The following is a 16,562-nucleotide window of genomic DNA, read 5'->3' as shown; positions in this document are numbered from 1 at the left end:
GCCAGTGCCACCCTGACTAATCTGTTTCTATTCAATGAACCACAAACATCTGATCCATTTCAGCATTTAACCCGTCCTGCTGTCCCGGAACACACTTGAAACTTTACCTGTGTTGATCACATCACCAGGCACTAATTTAAATGCAAGGTCTAAGCATTCACAAAAAGAACAGCACACCCTAAGTGAGGCAGAGTTTCTGTTCAGCTTTCCCAGCTGTCAGTAAATACATATCCAGAGATCTACTGGCAAAATAATCTTTCTAGACAAAGCTGGTACATACCAACGTAAATATTTATTATGGCTACAGGAATTTGCAGCTCACTAAATCTAAAAGATTTCCCTTGTTTTACAGGGAAAAGTTACTGGAATCAGTTAAGAGACAGGCTTAACATTAAATCCCAATGTATTCTACACCTGCTTTCATTTTATAGATATGTCTTATATTTAACTACAAATAAGTTTAAGTGTTTCTTTTACTGTCAAACAGTCAACTAAGGCAGTAATTATTCTTCAGGTTTTCATATAGCATTGAGAATGTAAGCCTTATATTTTTGTGAAAACTTCCATCATTAGTTGTTCCACTGTACCACAGGAGAACAAGGAAAAACTGCTTGAAATAATTTTTCAAAAAGGTGCAAGAATTTGATGCATCTCACATGAACTCTCAGCTAAAACATCAAAACCAAACTTTGAATGCAGTTCTGCACCTTTACAAGACAGTGATGGACCAAAGTGTATACACTGGGAAGTAGAGGGAATTGCACCTGCAGCTAAAATGTAACTACTTTGACAAGTTCACATAGTTGGGGAGTACTCCTCAGCTGCAAAGAACACTACCTAATTCCTTTTGAGCTACACAGTATTATTTGCAGTATCACTGACCTTAAAACAAAGTGCATTAGCCATAACAAAAAAAAAAAATCAGAATAATTCGGGTTGGAAGGGACCTTCAAAGGTCATCCAATCCAACCCCCAAACCACACCACACGAAACAAAAAACAACCACGTACCTGTATGAAGCTGAACTTTACCAATAACTCCCTCCACCAGGCCCAGACAAATGGGATTCCAAGCCAAGAGAAGATCAGTGGCTGAAAAAATAAAAATAAAAGCTGTGGGTTTTTTTAAAGTAAACTCAACACAACAATTAATCCAGTGATGGGCATTCTCTCCACTTCCCCACCCTAGAACACAGAAAATGCACCCAATTCCCACAATAAGACACACATACTGTTCAATTTTTGCTTGTTACCAGGCAGCTATGACCAAATTACTGTTTTCAAGTTAAAGTCACCCCAGATGTTTCAGAAAAAAAAAAAAATAATAGTTTTGGGCTACAGTAATTCAGTTTAATGGAGGCATAATTCTTCTAATATCCATTAGAATTTGTAACTTAACTAAAATATTACATGGCTGTAGTGAAATTGAATACATGTCATTAAGTTAACAAAACAGCTTCAAAAACCTAGCAGATGTCAACTTTCAGTCCCAGCTCTCTTCTACACCAATCCAACTACCATTAGTTTCATATCTTCTTTCTATACACACGCACGCACACCCTTTCCTCTTTTCTAAAAACTCTCAACAAAACTACATGGAATACTGAAGTACACAAAGTTAAGTTTGGGTTTCTGGTTCTCCTACTGTTCAGAAACGCCAGTGAACATCATGGAAGCAGAAGAGAAAGCAGGAAGGCAGCACTATGGGTTTTCCAGCCTGTGAACTCCTCTCAACACACATTCAACCAGTAAGATGGTATAAACATGAAGAGTATCCCATGGGCACCGACACGCATTGTTGATACCCAGTAAGAGTTTCTAGTAGCGGTGTAGGACCTGCTCAAGAGGTCAAGACTCTCAGAAACAACAAATTTCTTAAGTCAAACCTTTTAAGGGAAGAAAAATCCTTAAAACCAGTTAATATCTGTGTAGGAGAGAGCAAAATCAAAGGTAGAGAAGGTTTTTCTATACCAAGAAGGACAAGAAGCTTGTTATCTATCAAAACTCGCTTGTTCCAACAGAGAAGAATTTCTCCAGTTTCAACATCCAGACAAGTTAAGTATCTTGGCTGCCAGTGTAAGCAGATGAACATTTGAAAGAACAAACTCACACAATATCTTAAGATAGAGAATAATACACGTCATCCACCTATGTACATTTTATTTACAAGACTTTAGTTTCTTCCTGGAAGTCTGAGACCTGCAGGCGACAACTGATAGTCTGATAATTTTTACATACACTTTTCAAACACTGTGTCCTCCTTGAGACATCTGTAATTGAGACTTTGCTGTTCCAAGAATGCAGATTTAATCCTAGCTTTCAGCATAACATTTAATAGCAAACTGAACTCTAACTTCATTTTTAAATACAAGCACTTACATGAGATACAGCAGAAATGGTTTAAGTCAGGATAGATCTAAACTGACTTCATTTAAATGGGATGTATCCCATGTGCTTGTATGCAGACAAGCATGAACCTGCCTTTTTGTTTTAAATTCCACTCAGTAATACTTTTAAACCAAGAACAGTTCAAGAAACTTCCAGTATCACCTCAAATAACTATTTTCATGGCCATAATGTGTAATTACACAGATTTTATTTGGGTATTGCCATTTGCTTAAAGGTTAAAGTACTAGATGAGGAGGGCACATAGTAGCAGAATTTAAAGCTGTTTGCAGGAGGCAGAACAGAGCTACAACTAATGTGTGTCACTGGGCTGTGACATTTCATGGTCAATAACTGCAGACAGACTCCTGGTTCTTCCTCTTACACTGTAAGAACGATACAGACTGCTACTTGCTCTACATAGAACCCAGCCTTAATTAAATGAAGTTCAAGGAAACAACACAGATGAGTACCAGGAAATGAGCGACAGGGGCTATAACAGTGCAAACAGTCTGATTTATCCTCAAACCTTGCTAGAGTACCTGAACTCTTTCTGTATCCATATGCCACAGACTTGTGCTCATGCAAAACAAGTTCTAGGCCAGCCTGAGCTCAGAGTTTCAGTCCAAATGACATGCAAGAGCATCTGTGTGCCAAGTGGAAAATCTGCACTATCAGACTTACAGGAAAGAAGAACACAGGCAGCTTTCCTCACTCCCAAATCTTCCACCTTTCCCAGTTCAGCCACACAATCCCAGGGTCTTGTCTTCACCCCTGGGAATTTTCTGGACCTGTATTGTCTCAGACTTCACTTGTGTTTTGCTACCTCTGCAATTGACTTCCACATTCATACTCCACTGTGGCAACTAAAAACCAGCAATACACCAAGCAGCCAAAAAAGCCCAGGGACAGATGGAATCTGAAGAACCAAACCGCTGAAGGTTTGCCACAGCTACTACAAACTTAGTAGTCTAGAATATCATTTAAGCCTTTTTAAACCACTGATTTCCTGCTATGATAAGATATTAGTAGCACCTTAATTCTAGTGCCTTACAAGTTGTTCCTTACAAGAGATAAAAATGAAAAAAATATGTTGTTTTAGTTACAGGTATAAGGGAACAACAGTTTAGACTTTCCTGCAAAAGGCCATAAGAAAACTGATATCAGGGACTGCAGGACACATGGGTCTTATGTAGCTATTTTATTAGTTTTGTGTGTTACTCTAACATACACAGCCCTAGACATAATCATAAACAACGTCTAAGACCTCTACAGGGATACTCCTCCCTAACAGCAGAGACACAATGAGAATTGGCTCTAAACTTTGACTTTATGTTCACTTAAATTAGAGGAGCTTTCGAAAAAAACAGAATGCATTTGGAATTAAATGCCTGTTATACTTTCAGACGGGGGTGTCAAACTCATTGTCACCAATGGCCGCATCAGCCTTGTGATTGCCTTCAAAGGGCCGAATGTAATTTTAGGACTGTATCAATGTAGGAGTAGTTACATTTCTACAGTCCTAAAATTACATTCGGCCCTTTGAAGGCAACCAATGTGCCCCCGGTGACACCTCTGCTTTAAGAGTTGAACACCAGCAAACACAGATCTCCCAGCCAGGCAGCACTGCTTCTTGTGATTATCAAGCTACTAACAGTGAAGGCTGTTTTAAAGTTTCCCTATGTCCTGCCTGCCCCAAGAAACATGACACATTTATCAACATTTGAGGAGACTGACATTTTTCCAGTGTCAAAGAAAAACCCAGATGCAAAGTCATCTTACAGAAGAAATGCCTGTAGGCTGTGGAAAAAAAATGCCAGTTGTGGAATCACACTGACTTTGGTGACAGTATCACAAGGCTTTTTATTACACTATTTCTAGATAACTTCTATAGGAAAGTATCCATGACAGCATAGAAGCAAGTTGCTTTAAATAAATAAAACACATCTGGTTCTGACCACTTGATTAGAATTTCATTGCTGGTTATAGCTCAGTTTCCTGCAGGACAGTCGTATCTTAACTCGGAGCCAACACGCAGTCATGCTGAATAAATATCACTGCAGTAAACATTGATATGAACCTCTTGGTCTTGGAGAGTACACTCTGGAAAGGGATAAACCAAATTAAAAGGTTTAACTATCATTCCTCCACCCACTCCCAAAGAACACAGGCTTTGATATTGAGTGCAGTCCTATTCACTCTTTTTTTGGAAGAAGCTCTTTCCAGTTTGTCTAATACTGTAAAATTGTTTGAGGCTGATTGTTTGCAGCCATTCAGCCTGTCTGGCACTTCTGGCAGCAGCTGTCTTCAGCCACCACCTTGTATCTTTGAAAATGATAACCAACCTAATCTTTGTATATGTAACAATTTTAAATATACAGAGATCCAAGAAAGTTAAAGACTAACCTCCTACAAGCTTGCAGTTAACTCTAAAACACAGTAGAATTCAAGAGGTTAACACAAATTGGTAGCCAAATGATACAAGTTAAAGAATATATTTACATATTTTTAAAGCCCTAGAAAACAAGACTGAAAAATCAGTTAAAAGTTTTGGGATTGCATACATAAGAGACATATGGCTGCATTTCTGAATGCTGAAATGCATGGCAAGTTTGAATTTTATTTTTAAAAGGAATGCCTTAGCAATAGAAATATTAACCACCACAGGGCTCTACCAAAAGAAACACTGGACTGTACACCCAATCCAGACTGAACGCTTTGAAATATAATATGAAGCACAGTTTATCAATGCAGTTACTCTTGTTTCCCCACACAAACTTCCCTTCCTATAGATGTCACACCAGTCACCTGGTGAACTCTTGAAACTCAAGACAGAAATAAAGACCTATCAGCCTGAAACTGCAACACAATGTTTTTCAGACTTTTTACAGTATTGTGCTGGTAAAAACAAGCACTGTGAAAGTCATTGTTCTTCGAAGCAGAAAGTAGGAAGCTGTGTACAGAAAGCAGTATGGGCAGCAAGCTGAGCCCCATGGAAGATCTTCCCCAACTTGGGGAGTTCTCTGGTGTCCTCAGTATGTTTCAGTTTGAGACTTGCCAGGGTTTGACAGGCCATAACACACACTCCTAGTACACTGAGGTATGTACTTTCTTACCAAGTTTCGATTCCAAAGTACAAAATTGTTCATTCCTTCCCTTATTCAAGCTACTGAAATAAGGGTTGCCTCTTTTTGCTGATTCCTGTCAGAGATCACTGACAATACATTCACCATTCACAGTGACTGTGATCAGCATTGTAGTCCCAGCACAACAGAACTCGGATCACAATTTCAGAACAAAACCAGCTTTGATGTGATTGCTTCCAGCACCACCCCTCAGCTCACCAGCAGCGACGCAGGGCCAGGCGACGCCAGATAAAGCTTCTTAAATACAAACATAACCCTGAAACGGGTGATACAAAAGCAACTTGGAAAAGCATCAAAATCCCAAACTGCTTTCTTTCTCTAGTCTACCACCAGGGTTGATCCGGGGTCAGGCACAAATTCTGGTCAGAAAACAAACTGCTGCTTTGAGATAAGCCACTTGCTCACCACCGAATGGCTCCAGGCAAGCCTGAAGAGTTCACGGAGGTGGCCTGTCAGCTTCATTTGGGGAGAAAAAATATTTCATTTGTAATCACTTGAATCCAACCCTCACTGCTGAGCTGCTGCCTTATTCAATCCATCATATAGCTATAACTAATCTTGCAACCTTGCTGTAGTCCAGTGAGTACACTCCTCCTATCTTCCTCAAACCCAGCTGCTTTTCAGGAACGCACCTTGGCTAGGAAGTGTTTGCTGTCAGTGTCCTCAGTATAAAAACATTCAAAACACCATTGAACTTCAAGCTCAGTTTATAAGTGTATAAACACAGATATAAACACACACTATTTCTCAAAAATTCTTTCCATAGCCTGACAGAGTAGCAATTCTCACAACCTTTCTCACCATTCAACACAAGCAATAGACATTTATATACAAAATGTAAAAGCCAAGTAACTCACAGTAAATAGAGCAAATCTTTCAGCTCTGCTAACATAACATTTGACACCTGATGTGTTAGCTCTATGAAACAAACTTCAATACCCTTTCTACATAGATCTGAGATTTTCTTTAAATCAAGTCCAGTTTAGATCAAAAACAACTGCAAGACCTCATTATTAGCACTATTTGACCTTTATGACCTCTTGTGGCTTTTCAAAACCAAGTCTGCTTCCAAACTCCTGTTCATCTTTGATCAGTTTCTGAAATATTAGCCAGGATTAAGAGATTACAAATTAGCTGGGAAGACTTAAGAGTATGAACTTCTTTCTCTTGTATGAAATAAAGCACTGCTTATGCAAACAAACAGGCTAATTAAGTTTTCCTTTCAGCACAGATCCCTATATTTAAGCTACTATAATTGCAAAAAGATGGAAGAGTATTAAGACATGCAGTATTATAACAATTCAGATCTTGTATTAACTGTATTTACTTGCATATTCTCTCCCAAACTTTAAACAAATTATCCCTTTAGCTACTCACCTGCCTTTATTATCTTTGTCATTTATAGCACTGTGTTATAGTCTTGAGAGGCCCCAATCACTCAGAACTGAAATGCTTTGCTTTATGAAGGAGAGAATTAAATCATCACTACAACCCATTCTGCCCCCCACCTCCAGAAGCCCATATTAAGGAGGATTTCTAAAAACTCAGTCTTCTCCTGGACCTTACAGCCTTGCTAGAAAGCCAGTTTCCAACAAGGAAAAGCATGTTTTCCAACAGTAACTCAGTGCATGTTTTGACAGGGCGCCTGTCTCAGCTGCAGCACAGCACACAACACTGTGCACATCAACCCGCTTGTGTCCAGGAAAACTGAACAGCAATTTAGTTTCTTTGGACACTTCAGTATCTCAGACTAGATGAAAAAGAGCAGTCCAAGTACAACTCAGGTCACATATAGTGACAGATGCAAAGCAGAGGGGATGGGAGTACGTAATATAGGCTTGGATTATTGGTGCAAAAGCAGGATGCAAGTCCCAGAGAAAGTACCTAACAAAAATGAATCCTTTATACTAATTTTGATGAAGAATACTTCCTTGTATTCTGTTGCAGTTATAAAACCCCCAAGTCATCAGGCAATGCTCAGGTAACTTGAAAACATACAGAAAATGCTCAGTTGTCTGGAGAGTATCCAGTATTACAAGTAACTCCTGTACTAAAAGTGGTAACAAACTGCTGTTATTAATACCAGTTGTTACCAGGTGAAACATCTTCCCTCCAAACAGAATTTGAACCTATAGACCAGTGGTCTCCAAACTTTATCACATATCACATCAGTAAAAAAAATATTTTAGCATGCACCCCAAGTATCTGTATAGTTATTTGTAAATTATATAGATGTATTTCAACTGCTTTAAATAAGAATAATCTCCTCACCCCTTCCACAACCTGTAAATACCATTCAGATAAGTGGCCAACAGTGACTCTCTGAAAATGTGAATAGGCACTAAGCCATTGAAGCTCGGTGGGTTGGGTTTTTTGTTGTTGTTTTGGGGTTGGTTTGCTTGGTTTTGGCTTTGTGTTTTGTTGGGGTTTTTTTACTTTGGAATTTCCCTTTATTCTTCTTCTACACTCCTGAACTCTGCTAGTAAACACATTTCCTTACTTGTATAACTCCTGAGAAAGTATATCTTTTATCCTACCAAAACTATCAACACTGTATTAATTAATATTATTACAGACTAGCGCACATTCCCATTTTCAGCTGGTATTTCAAAGCTCAATTTGTTTGTGGCTATATCCTTAAAGCTAGGAAAGCAGTACATTTGTCTGCATTTTTTTAATCCTATGTACTTTGTAAGAGGGAAACTATCAGAAAGGAAGAAGAAACATTTTATTCAAATCTACTTACAAAACAGTTTAGACACTTAAAGATGCTGGTTTAAAGTTCACTCAACAGTTACAGATGCGCTCAAAAGAGAATGCAAGAAAGCTATCCCATCCTGAAAAGATTTAAACATAAGCATTGAGCAGAAGGATTTCACTATTATGAAAAATAGTTTATCACTGAACTGACCTATGTTAATGGTTAAGAGCCATGAAAGAAATACTGGTCCAGCTCTGGTGAGCCAAGCCTAAGCCAGGTCAGGTTTTCCCTCACAGTCACCTTTTCTTCTCACTCCATAATTACCTTTCCTCCCTGACTGCCCAAATAACCAAACTCAATGCAGAAAAAGAATTATGGATTGGGAGCAACCATTGCAAACACTAAATAAGGGAGTTACACTCAAACTTGACACACGTGTTTCAGGAACAGAAAGGAAAGGATCTGATGCCACACACACCACATAACACGCTCTCCCTCTCCTCCACCCCTCCTCTCTTCTTTTTTTAAAACACTGGGCACAAATCAACTATTTAATCGAATTACAACAAGCAAGCATTTAAACACTGCTGGAAGACATGCCAGTATATGGAAAAACTTCAGCATCAGCTCTATGTGGGAAAGTTGCCATTTTTCCCAGCCTGAGAAACAGACAAGGAAAAAGCACACTGCAAGTTAACAATTAATGACAGGCCAGCACATACGTCATTTACATTTTGTAACTGCCTCTTAGACAAGGTCATATACTTGCAGATGTGGCTCAGAATTCTGTTTCTCACAATGCTGCCATCTTTTACGTGGTTTACTTCAGCATCTCAGTATGATCTTGCCTACTACCTTTAACATTTTAGCACAGATAAAGACTTGCTATGTTACTCAAAATAAAACAAAGTTTGAGCTCAAAGTAAGTCCAAACACTTTGTTTTCAGTTTTCCAAAGACACAATGAACACTGTTTTAGGGCTTCTATTCAAGTAATATTTCTTCCTTAAAAGGAAAACCTAAGTGATCAAGTGGAATTCCATTCATTTCAGTTCAGCTTTTCAAGAAAACAAAAAATCTTCTCCCAGTTTTTACTGGGGAGGAATTAAAGACATTTAGAGTGAGAATATACAACTGATCATGGAGTATTAATATTCCCATTTAATAAACCAGAGCTTTCATTAAAAAAAAGTTTTTGCACTACTTCCAAATTCCTTCTGTAGAAATCTGTCCAACTTCTCAATATTCTATTCCTATTGTTTCCTATGAAAACACGAGAAATGCAATGATTAACAGATAAGGATATAATCAGAACATGATCAGCTGATAGAACTGAGGACCATCAGCTGGAAGCATTAACTGCAGAGGCAGCAATCAGAGCACTTCACAAAAGGTTTAAATGGATGGAGGGAGAAGAGAAGCCTGCACATACCCATGGGCACACTCCTCCTTGGTGGGCTCGACTTCCATATTCTATCTCACAACTTGTGTTACTTCCTGGCTAGAATTTCCACTAATGATTCTTGCAAGGGTATGTGATATGGCCAAAAGACAATTGAAAATAAACTGGGGAAAGTTTTGTTGTTATTGCTGTTGTTTGTTGAAATAGTTAAATCATCCTAGATCAAGTTAGGTTACCATACCAGAACAGTGTTTTCAAGAAAAACAATTCAGTTGCACATGTGAATTTCTCCATTAGAACAATCACATGCATTTTTATAACAAATCCAGAACATTCAATGAACAGAAGCACTTTTTTAAAACCACAAGTTTTTAGCAAGTTTAGTGAGAAGCAAGCTTTGAGTTACTAAATCTGTATATTATCCTCTAAAAACTTCTAGATATATTAAAAATTCATGTTCTTTGTGACATTCATCATGAAAACTCTAAACATTGACAAAAAAAAGCTTTTGTCAGTGGTCTCAAATATTTGAGACATTTGAGGGGAAAAAAATTACAGTCTGCCAAACTCAGAGCCCTGAGTCTCAATACACAACCCTAACAGAATGAATTTCTGAAACACACATTCAATGTTTAATTAAGCTATATGTGAGACCTGCTTGATCCTGCACTGCAGAAAATTCTAAACCACCATCTGAAAAGTCTCACGGTTTGAGGGGAATATTTAGCAGAAGTCATTGCAGTGTCCCTGGACATCTCATGGCTCCTGTTGCAGCACAAGCTCTTTAGAGGAAAAGCAAGAGAAAATGTTTTCTTGTTGTCAGTCTCACTATTTAATTAGCAGCAAAAGCCCCACTGCCCACCCAATCACCTCCTGAAGTCACCCACACCCTTCAGCTAAGTGTCTTTAAAAGCCCCTCAGCTTCAGAAGCTACAGCATTAACTATTCTTTCTGGGACATAACTTGAGATACATAAGGTCTCTCTCCTTAATAGCATCAATTAACAACCATAAAAATCACATTTCAATCTACAATAGTTGTTTTGAAAGAACATAAGTGGCATATCAAATAAATAGTCACCTTTTACTACCATTCAGCCAATTTCAAACTTAAGTACTTAAAGTCTTAATGTTTCCTTACACATAGAGCTGAAATATAGCCCACACTGTTAAACTGCAAAAGAACCTAATAAGAACAGTATTCACAGAGTGAAAAACCACAAGCCTTTGCTACAGATGTAGATCTTTCTTAACTGAAAGGCTGCTACCTGTCAGTGCCTTCTGTACTAAATATTTTAGTTGCAGTTAGTCTATAATTTCCTATTCACTACTATTTAGTTAATACTAACCCATTAGAGATCAAAGATGAGTCTAACCCCTGACAGCAAAACACAAGCCACAAAAATCCACCTGAGTTACAGATTCATTTTAATTCTGGCACCCAAAAAAAAGAAAAACAAAAAGGGCTTTCTTTTCTTCACCAAGCAAGAAACTTTCAGATCACAAAAAAATAAGAACCCCACATTACACACACAGCATACCAAGCTTAGGAGGTTTCTCATGTATTTCTTTAAAACCTGAAGTCATTTCAGTATGGGCGGGAGTTCCAGGACACCCATGCATCTGAGTTGGGACAGGTTTGGCATTTCCAGACCTCTTAATATAAGGAAAAAGGAGAAGAAAGAGACAGTAACAGTCTTCTTATATTCAACTTGTCCTCTGCTACTGAGACCCAACAGGAAAATAAAGAAACAGCTCACCTCTAGATTTAAGTCTCACCAGATTAGGATGTAGCATACCATCAACCTATGTAAACTTCAGGTTTAGGTTTACTATGCTCTAAAAAGAAACATGGATAGAATTACAAAGTAGATCTTATTTAATGAAAGCAGAAGATTATCTCTGGTAAATACATTTGAAGATCTCACTTCACATTCAGAAGCTACAAAATTGACAGATGTATGTAATATTCAATCAGATAGAGGATGTAGAGCAGCCCAGCCCTCTCCCCTCGTCCTTTCTCGTTCTCTTTGGTGAGAAGGAAAAAGCAGCAACAGTGAACTAACTGCTCAAGATTTTTAAGCATCTATTCTTGCTGGGTTGCAGCTGATACAGATCAGTTCTGACATCCAGTTTGTCACATACGCCACAAGTATGTTGTGCTGACAGCTAAGAACGGGTGTGGGGAAGAGGGACCAGAATGAGCAGGCAAGGGTGAGAAACAGTTCATAACCACCACAGCTAGAAAAGTGTCAAAAAACAGCTTGAGGTCCCTTATGAAGTAACTTGAAATATGGAGAGAGATTTTCTAAAGCTACAGCTACCTCCTCTGGAATATTTTCCAGAACAGACGGGCAGTTTCCAATACAAACTACTGAAATTCAGGAAGTCTGCTTTATATGAAATATCTAATTCAGCAACATGAATGGGCATGCAGGCCATCACCACTCAGAGCCATGCTCTGGACTATCCTGTGGCTTTACACTTACCCAGACATCCATTGCTCCTTAAAACACTCATTAGATCGAGGCCTTCACTTGTGCATTTACAGCCCTTGTCCTTCAAACAAAGGAACCACTGTCTCCTCCAGTCTACAATCATGAACAACAGTTCAGGAATCCTGACAAGTAATTTCTACATGACTCCTGTAACATCTTTGAGGAGTAGGGCAAACACACATTCCTACAATATTAGATGGTGTTATGACTTGTGATTCAGAGAAGATCTCGCACTGTCAGATGAGGACACCTCACCTGAAAGCTCTCCCCTGATACTCTGAAAATAATGTCTGGTAATATGTCTCTCATTAAAAGGAAAATATTTAAGAAGCATTGCTTCAGTTGCTGATTCACAACCATTTCTGACAGATGAAGATCAGTACTGTAACATTAATTTCCTAAAGCATTCAAAACAAATAAATGCTCATTTGCCTCTAGTTATAGCTTCAGAGGTAAGACACTCTTACAGGCAGAGGTGATGGAGTCCTGGAGCATGAAGTCCCCAAAAGTTGTGTTAAAATAATTCCAATCTGTGTCTCTCTCAAAACACCTAGTAGATTTTCTCTCCAAGGTGGTGGGAACAAGCGCTACTACACTCAAATATTCCCAATCTTGTTTAGTCTGGTATTACTGCCCAGACTACTATCAAGGCCAACACAATGATAACAGAAGGTTTCACCCAATAAAACAGTCTCATTCCTTCTTCTGCTGATAAGAAAATGCTGAGAAGAATTCAGTGTCTTCAAAACTTTTGCTTTTTTCTATATATGCATACACATGCCTACATAAATACATAATTTATACCAACAACATCAATAAAACAAGGTTTGCAATCTGTGTAGAAGTACCAGCCAGGAGCAGCCAAGCAGAGTGTAAACAGAGTAAACCAAGAGTGAAATCCTGATCAAGACCTAATGAAAGATATTTAAAGCCTGGCTGAACAACACAGGGTTCTTCACTACGCTGAAAATAAAAAAACTGCACAGTTAAATTCCAAACAAAATCTCTGATGCCACAGTGATTCATGGATTTCCAGCAGGTGACTCATTAGTGCTTTCACTTCAGAGAAAAAACACACCAGAAACATCTTGTAAACACAGGCTGACATCCTTCAAACTAGGGCCAACCTCAGACTCTGTTTATAGCAAATATTTACCGAGGTTTTTTGCCTTTAATTCAAGCTGTTCTCTCCATGATTCAAAGAGGTCACAAATACAGCTTTCAAGACTAGCAAATTTCTGAACATGCCTTTACAGTTGAGGGAGGAGAATATTATAAAAGCTCAGCATCAGCTCTTCATATTCAGACCTATCATATAACGCAATACTTTGCAAGGTTTGCCAGTATTATCTGTTTCAATCCACGAATGTATAAAGATTAACTAAAAGCAGCCTCTGTGGGACAGAATAAAACCAAGGCCTCCAAAAACAAGTAAGAGACACGTAGTTAGATTATAGCCTTTTCACAGATTATTAAACATGTCAATGAACACAAGTTATGACTTTGTTTTTTTAATATGGCAGTGACTCATCACACAGTAATCCATCTACTCATGTCCGGTCAGCGGCCTTGATTATAAATGATCAAATGTAATAAAATTGTAAACTTAAGGATATCCATCTTGGTCTTAATACAAGCAAGAGCTATTGATGCAAGAAATACCTCTTGTGAGAAAACCGATTCTTTCAACATACTAAGGTATTTGATTTCACAGCCCACTTTCAGTAAGGTCATCAACAGACAGGGTTGGAAAAACAAAACTACAAACACAATGGGAAAGAGTGACTAACAATCCAGAGTTTCAAGCAGACCAAGAGACTCCAATATCATATTACCTCTCACTAATCTGTAGGTCACACACAATAGGGATCACATGCATACTGGCTGAAAATTTAAAGCTAGGCTAAGGACAAACTGCTGGGCGGTGACAAAGTCTCCGTGAAGTCAATGAACTGCAGGAAGGGGACATAGGGGGAAAAAACAATTAAAAACAAACAAATCATAGCACTGGCTACATGAAAACAAGTGACTGATGCTTTTGAAATGAAAGCTTTCAAACACCAGTTTCCAAAACTACAGTTCACTAGTTTGTGCTTTTATTACTCTGGTTCAACTAAGAGTCGTTACAGCTACACAGATGATTACAACTATCACCAACCTAAAACTGAAGAATTTTTTCCCTGCAAAAACACGCATTTCAATGACTAGCAGTTTCATTTGCTAGCTTAACATCAAGTATTTTGTAAGGTGATCTATACATCGAAGTATTACTGGACTTTCAACCATAAGTGAAGCTGCTGGACAAGAATAAGTCACCTTAACTTAAGACAAACTGTAATTTTATCTAAGAGGTGTAAACCAATTGCACTGACAACACGAAAGCATTAGCATGAGCCGAGTATGAAAACATAACACAAGAAAGGCCAGTATGAAAGTTGTTTGTATAAACACATAACTCTGGAATTTGCTGTTTAGATATAAAGTTTTTCCAGCTTTTTAAAAAAACTGATGAAGTGTCCCGTACTCAGATAGCCAACCTGGTCACACACACATTTAACTGACTTTTTCAGTATAACATGGATCCCATTTTTCTGAAAGCCGCAGGTAACATCTGTGCAGCCTGACACATGTTTGGTGAAACATCCAGCTATTTTAAGAGTATTTTTAACTTATAAGCAGGTACACTAGGGTCCTTTACATCTAGGCTACACACGCTACTCAAGGAAAGCTGATTTCTAAGGATGGTATTCCATTTTGCAGGCACCTTTACTAGTCTCTAAGATAGGATGTTACAATCACCGTTATCTCAAAATTTCCATTAACACAACTCACTGTACCTACAATGTTTGCTCCCACTACCTTGTCTGCGGCCTCATATTAATACATGCAGGGTCCCTAATAGTCACTAAAACAATTTGAGAGCAATTTACAAGCGTAGACACCTGCTCAGTTCCTCCTAAAAGAAGAGACCACGGAGTGTGTTCAAGGACGCGATCACCATTTGTCACCAGCGCTGGGAAGCATCAATTATATAAGGCTGACACCCAACACAAGATGGCCCTTTCCCATTCAACGATGCTCCGGTGAAGGTGACCAGATGCATATCAACACATTAAACTACTCCGGGGAGTTGGCGGGGGCAGCGCCACTTCATTTCTGCCGAGAAACAAACGCTCCGTGCCAGACAAAACGATCCCTCAGCCCCGGGAAGGGACGCTTCTCTTCGGGCCACCAGCTGCAGCACACGCCGGACCCGCCGCCCGGGCGGTGGAGCCCGCGGGGCGCTGAACCCCCGCACCGACCAGCCCGGGGCTCGGCAGCTCCCCCGGGCGCTCCCCCCAGCCCCGCCACCGCCCTTCCCCTGCGCGGCCACTGCCGCCGCACGGCGAGGGCACCGCGGGCGGGTCCTTCCCCGCGCAGGAAGCGGGCAGGGAGGCGCCCCGGCCCCGCGGCGGCGGGGGGCTCACCGGCTCTCAGCTGCAGGCTGCCGTCCCTCCGGCTGCACCACAGCGCCCGCTCGCCGCTCTGCAGGATGTAGTGGTCCTTGGCTTGGAACAGCTCCATGCTCGCACGCCGCCGGCAGGGACAGAGGGCGGGCGGCAGAGCGGGGCGCTCCGGCGCTCCCGCCGCTCCCGCGCACGGAAGAGGGAGGGCCGGGCGCGCTCCCGAGACGCGCGCTCCCGCAGACCGCCCGCCGGGTCGCGGCGCTTCCTCAGCCGGGCACGAGCTCCGGTTCGTGTTCCGGCCCCGCCGCCCGCACGTGACGTCGACCCGTCAGCCCCCCCTCCGCGCGCTTAAAGGCGCAGCAGCCGCGGTGGGCGGGGCTTGGGGAGCGCGAGGGGCGGGGCTGGCGCTCCCGCCGCCGGTCCCTCAGAGTCAGTCACAGAGTCGTGGCGGTTGGAACAGACGCTCGGGATCATCGAGTCCAGCCATAACAGAACTCTGGTACTGAACCATGTCCCTGAGAACCTCGTCTAAATGCGTTTCCTCTGAAGGGAGGGGAAGCCTGTGGTCAGACTCCTAGGAAGGGGTTCATGGAACATGGGGCAGTGGGACACTGTCCATATCGAAGCCTTGGCAAGGATTTATCGCTGTGGATTCCTCCAGAAGGCTGAAGGGCTTTATCCCCAAGTGGAGCAGTTCAAAACATTGCAGAGCCCTAAAGTGCCCAGAGAGAGGAGCTGGCAACTAATCCCTTAGGGCGTAGAATCATTTTGGTTGGAAGAGACTTTCAGGATCACCGAGTCCAACCATAACCTAACTCTAGCACTAAACCATGTTCCTAAGAACCTCGTCTAAACGCCTTTTAAACCCCTCCAGGGATGGTGACTCCACCACTCCCTGGGGCAGCCTGTTCCAATGGCTGACAGCCCTTTCTGGGAAGAAATGTTTGCTAATATCCAATCTAAACCTCCCCTGGCACAACTTGAGGC

The 16,562-nt window shown here is 40.7% G+C and overlaps 1 protein-coding gene across 1 annotated transcript in view; it reads right to left on the bottom strand.

The window, feature by feature from the left end:
• INPP5F (inositol polyphosphate-5-phosphatase F) overlaps positions 1–15,899 on the bottom strand; it is a 42,188-nt gene extending 26,289 nt beyond the window's left edge. The window contains exons 1-2 of the mRNA XM_082052865.1: positions 15,597–15,899; positions 1,011–1,091 (exon numbers count right to left, since the gene is read on the bottom strand). Of these exons, the coding sequence (XP_081908991.1) occupies positions 1,011–1,091; positions 15,597–15,693 (178 nt within the window). The 5' untranslated portion in view covers positions 15,694–15,899. The remainder of the gene's footprint in view (positions 1–1,010; positions 1,092–15,596) is intronic.
• Between the last annotated feature and the right edge of the window lie 663 nt (positions 15,900–16,562).

The sequence above is a fragment of the Streptopelia decaocto genome (assembly GCF_964273445.1).
Source record: "Streptopelia decaocto genome assembly, chromosome: 5".
NCBI classification, from domain to species: domain Eukaryota; kingdom Metazoa; phylum Chordata; class Aves; order Columbiformes; family Columbidae; genus Streptopelia; species Streptopelia decaocto.
This window is presented reverse-complemented; position numbering and strand designations above follow the sequence as displayed.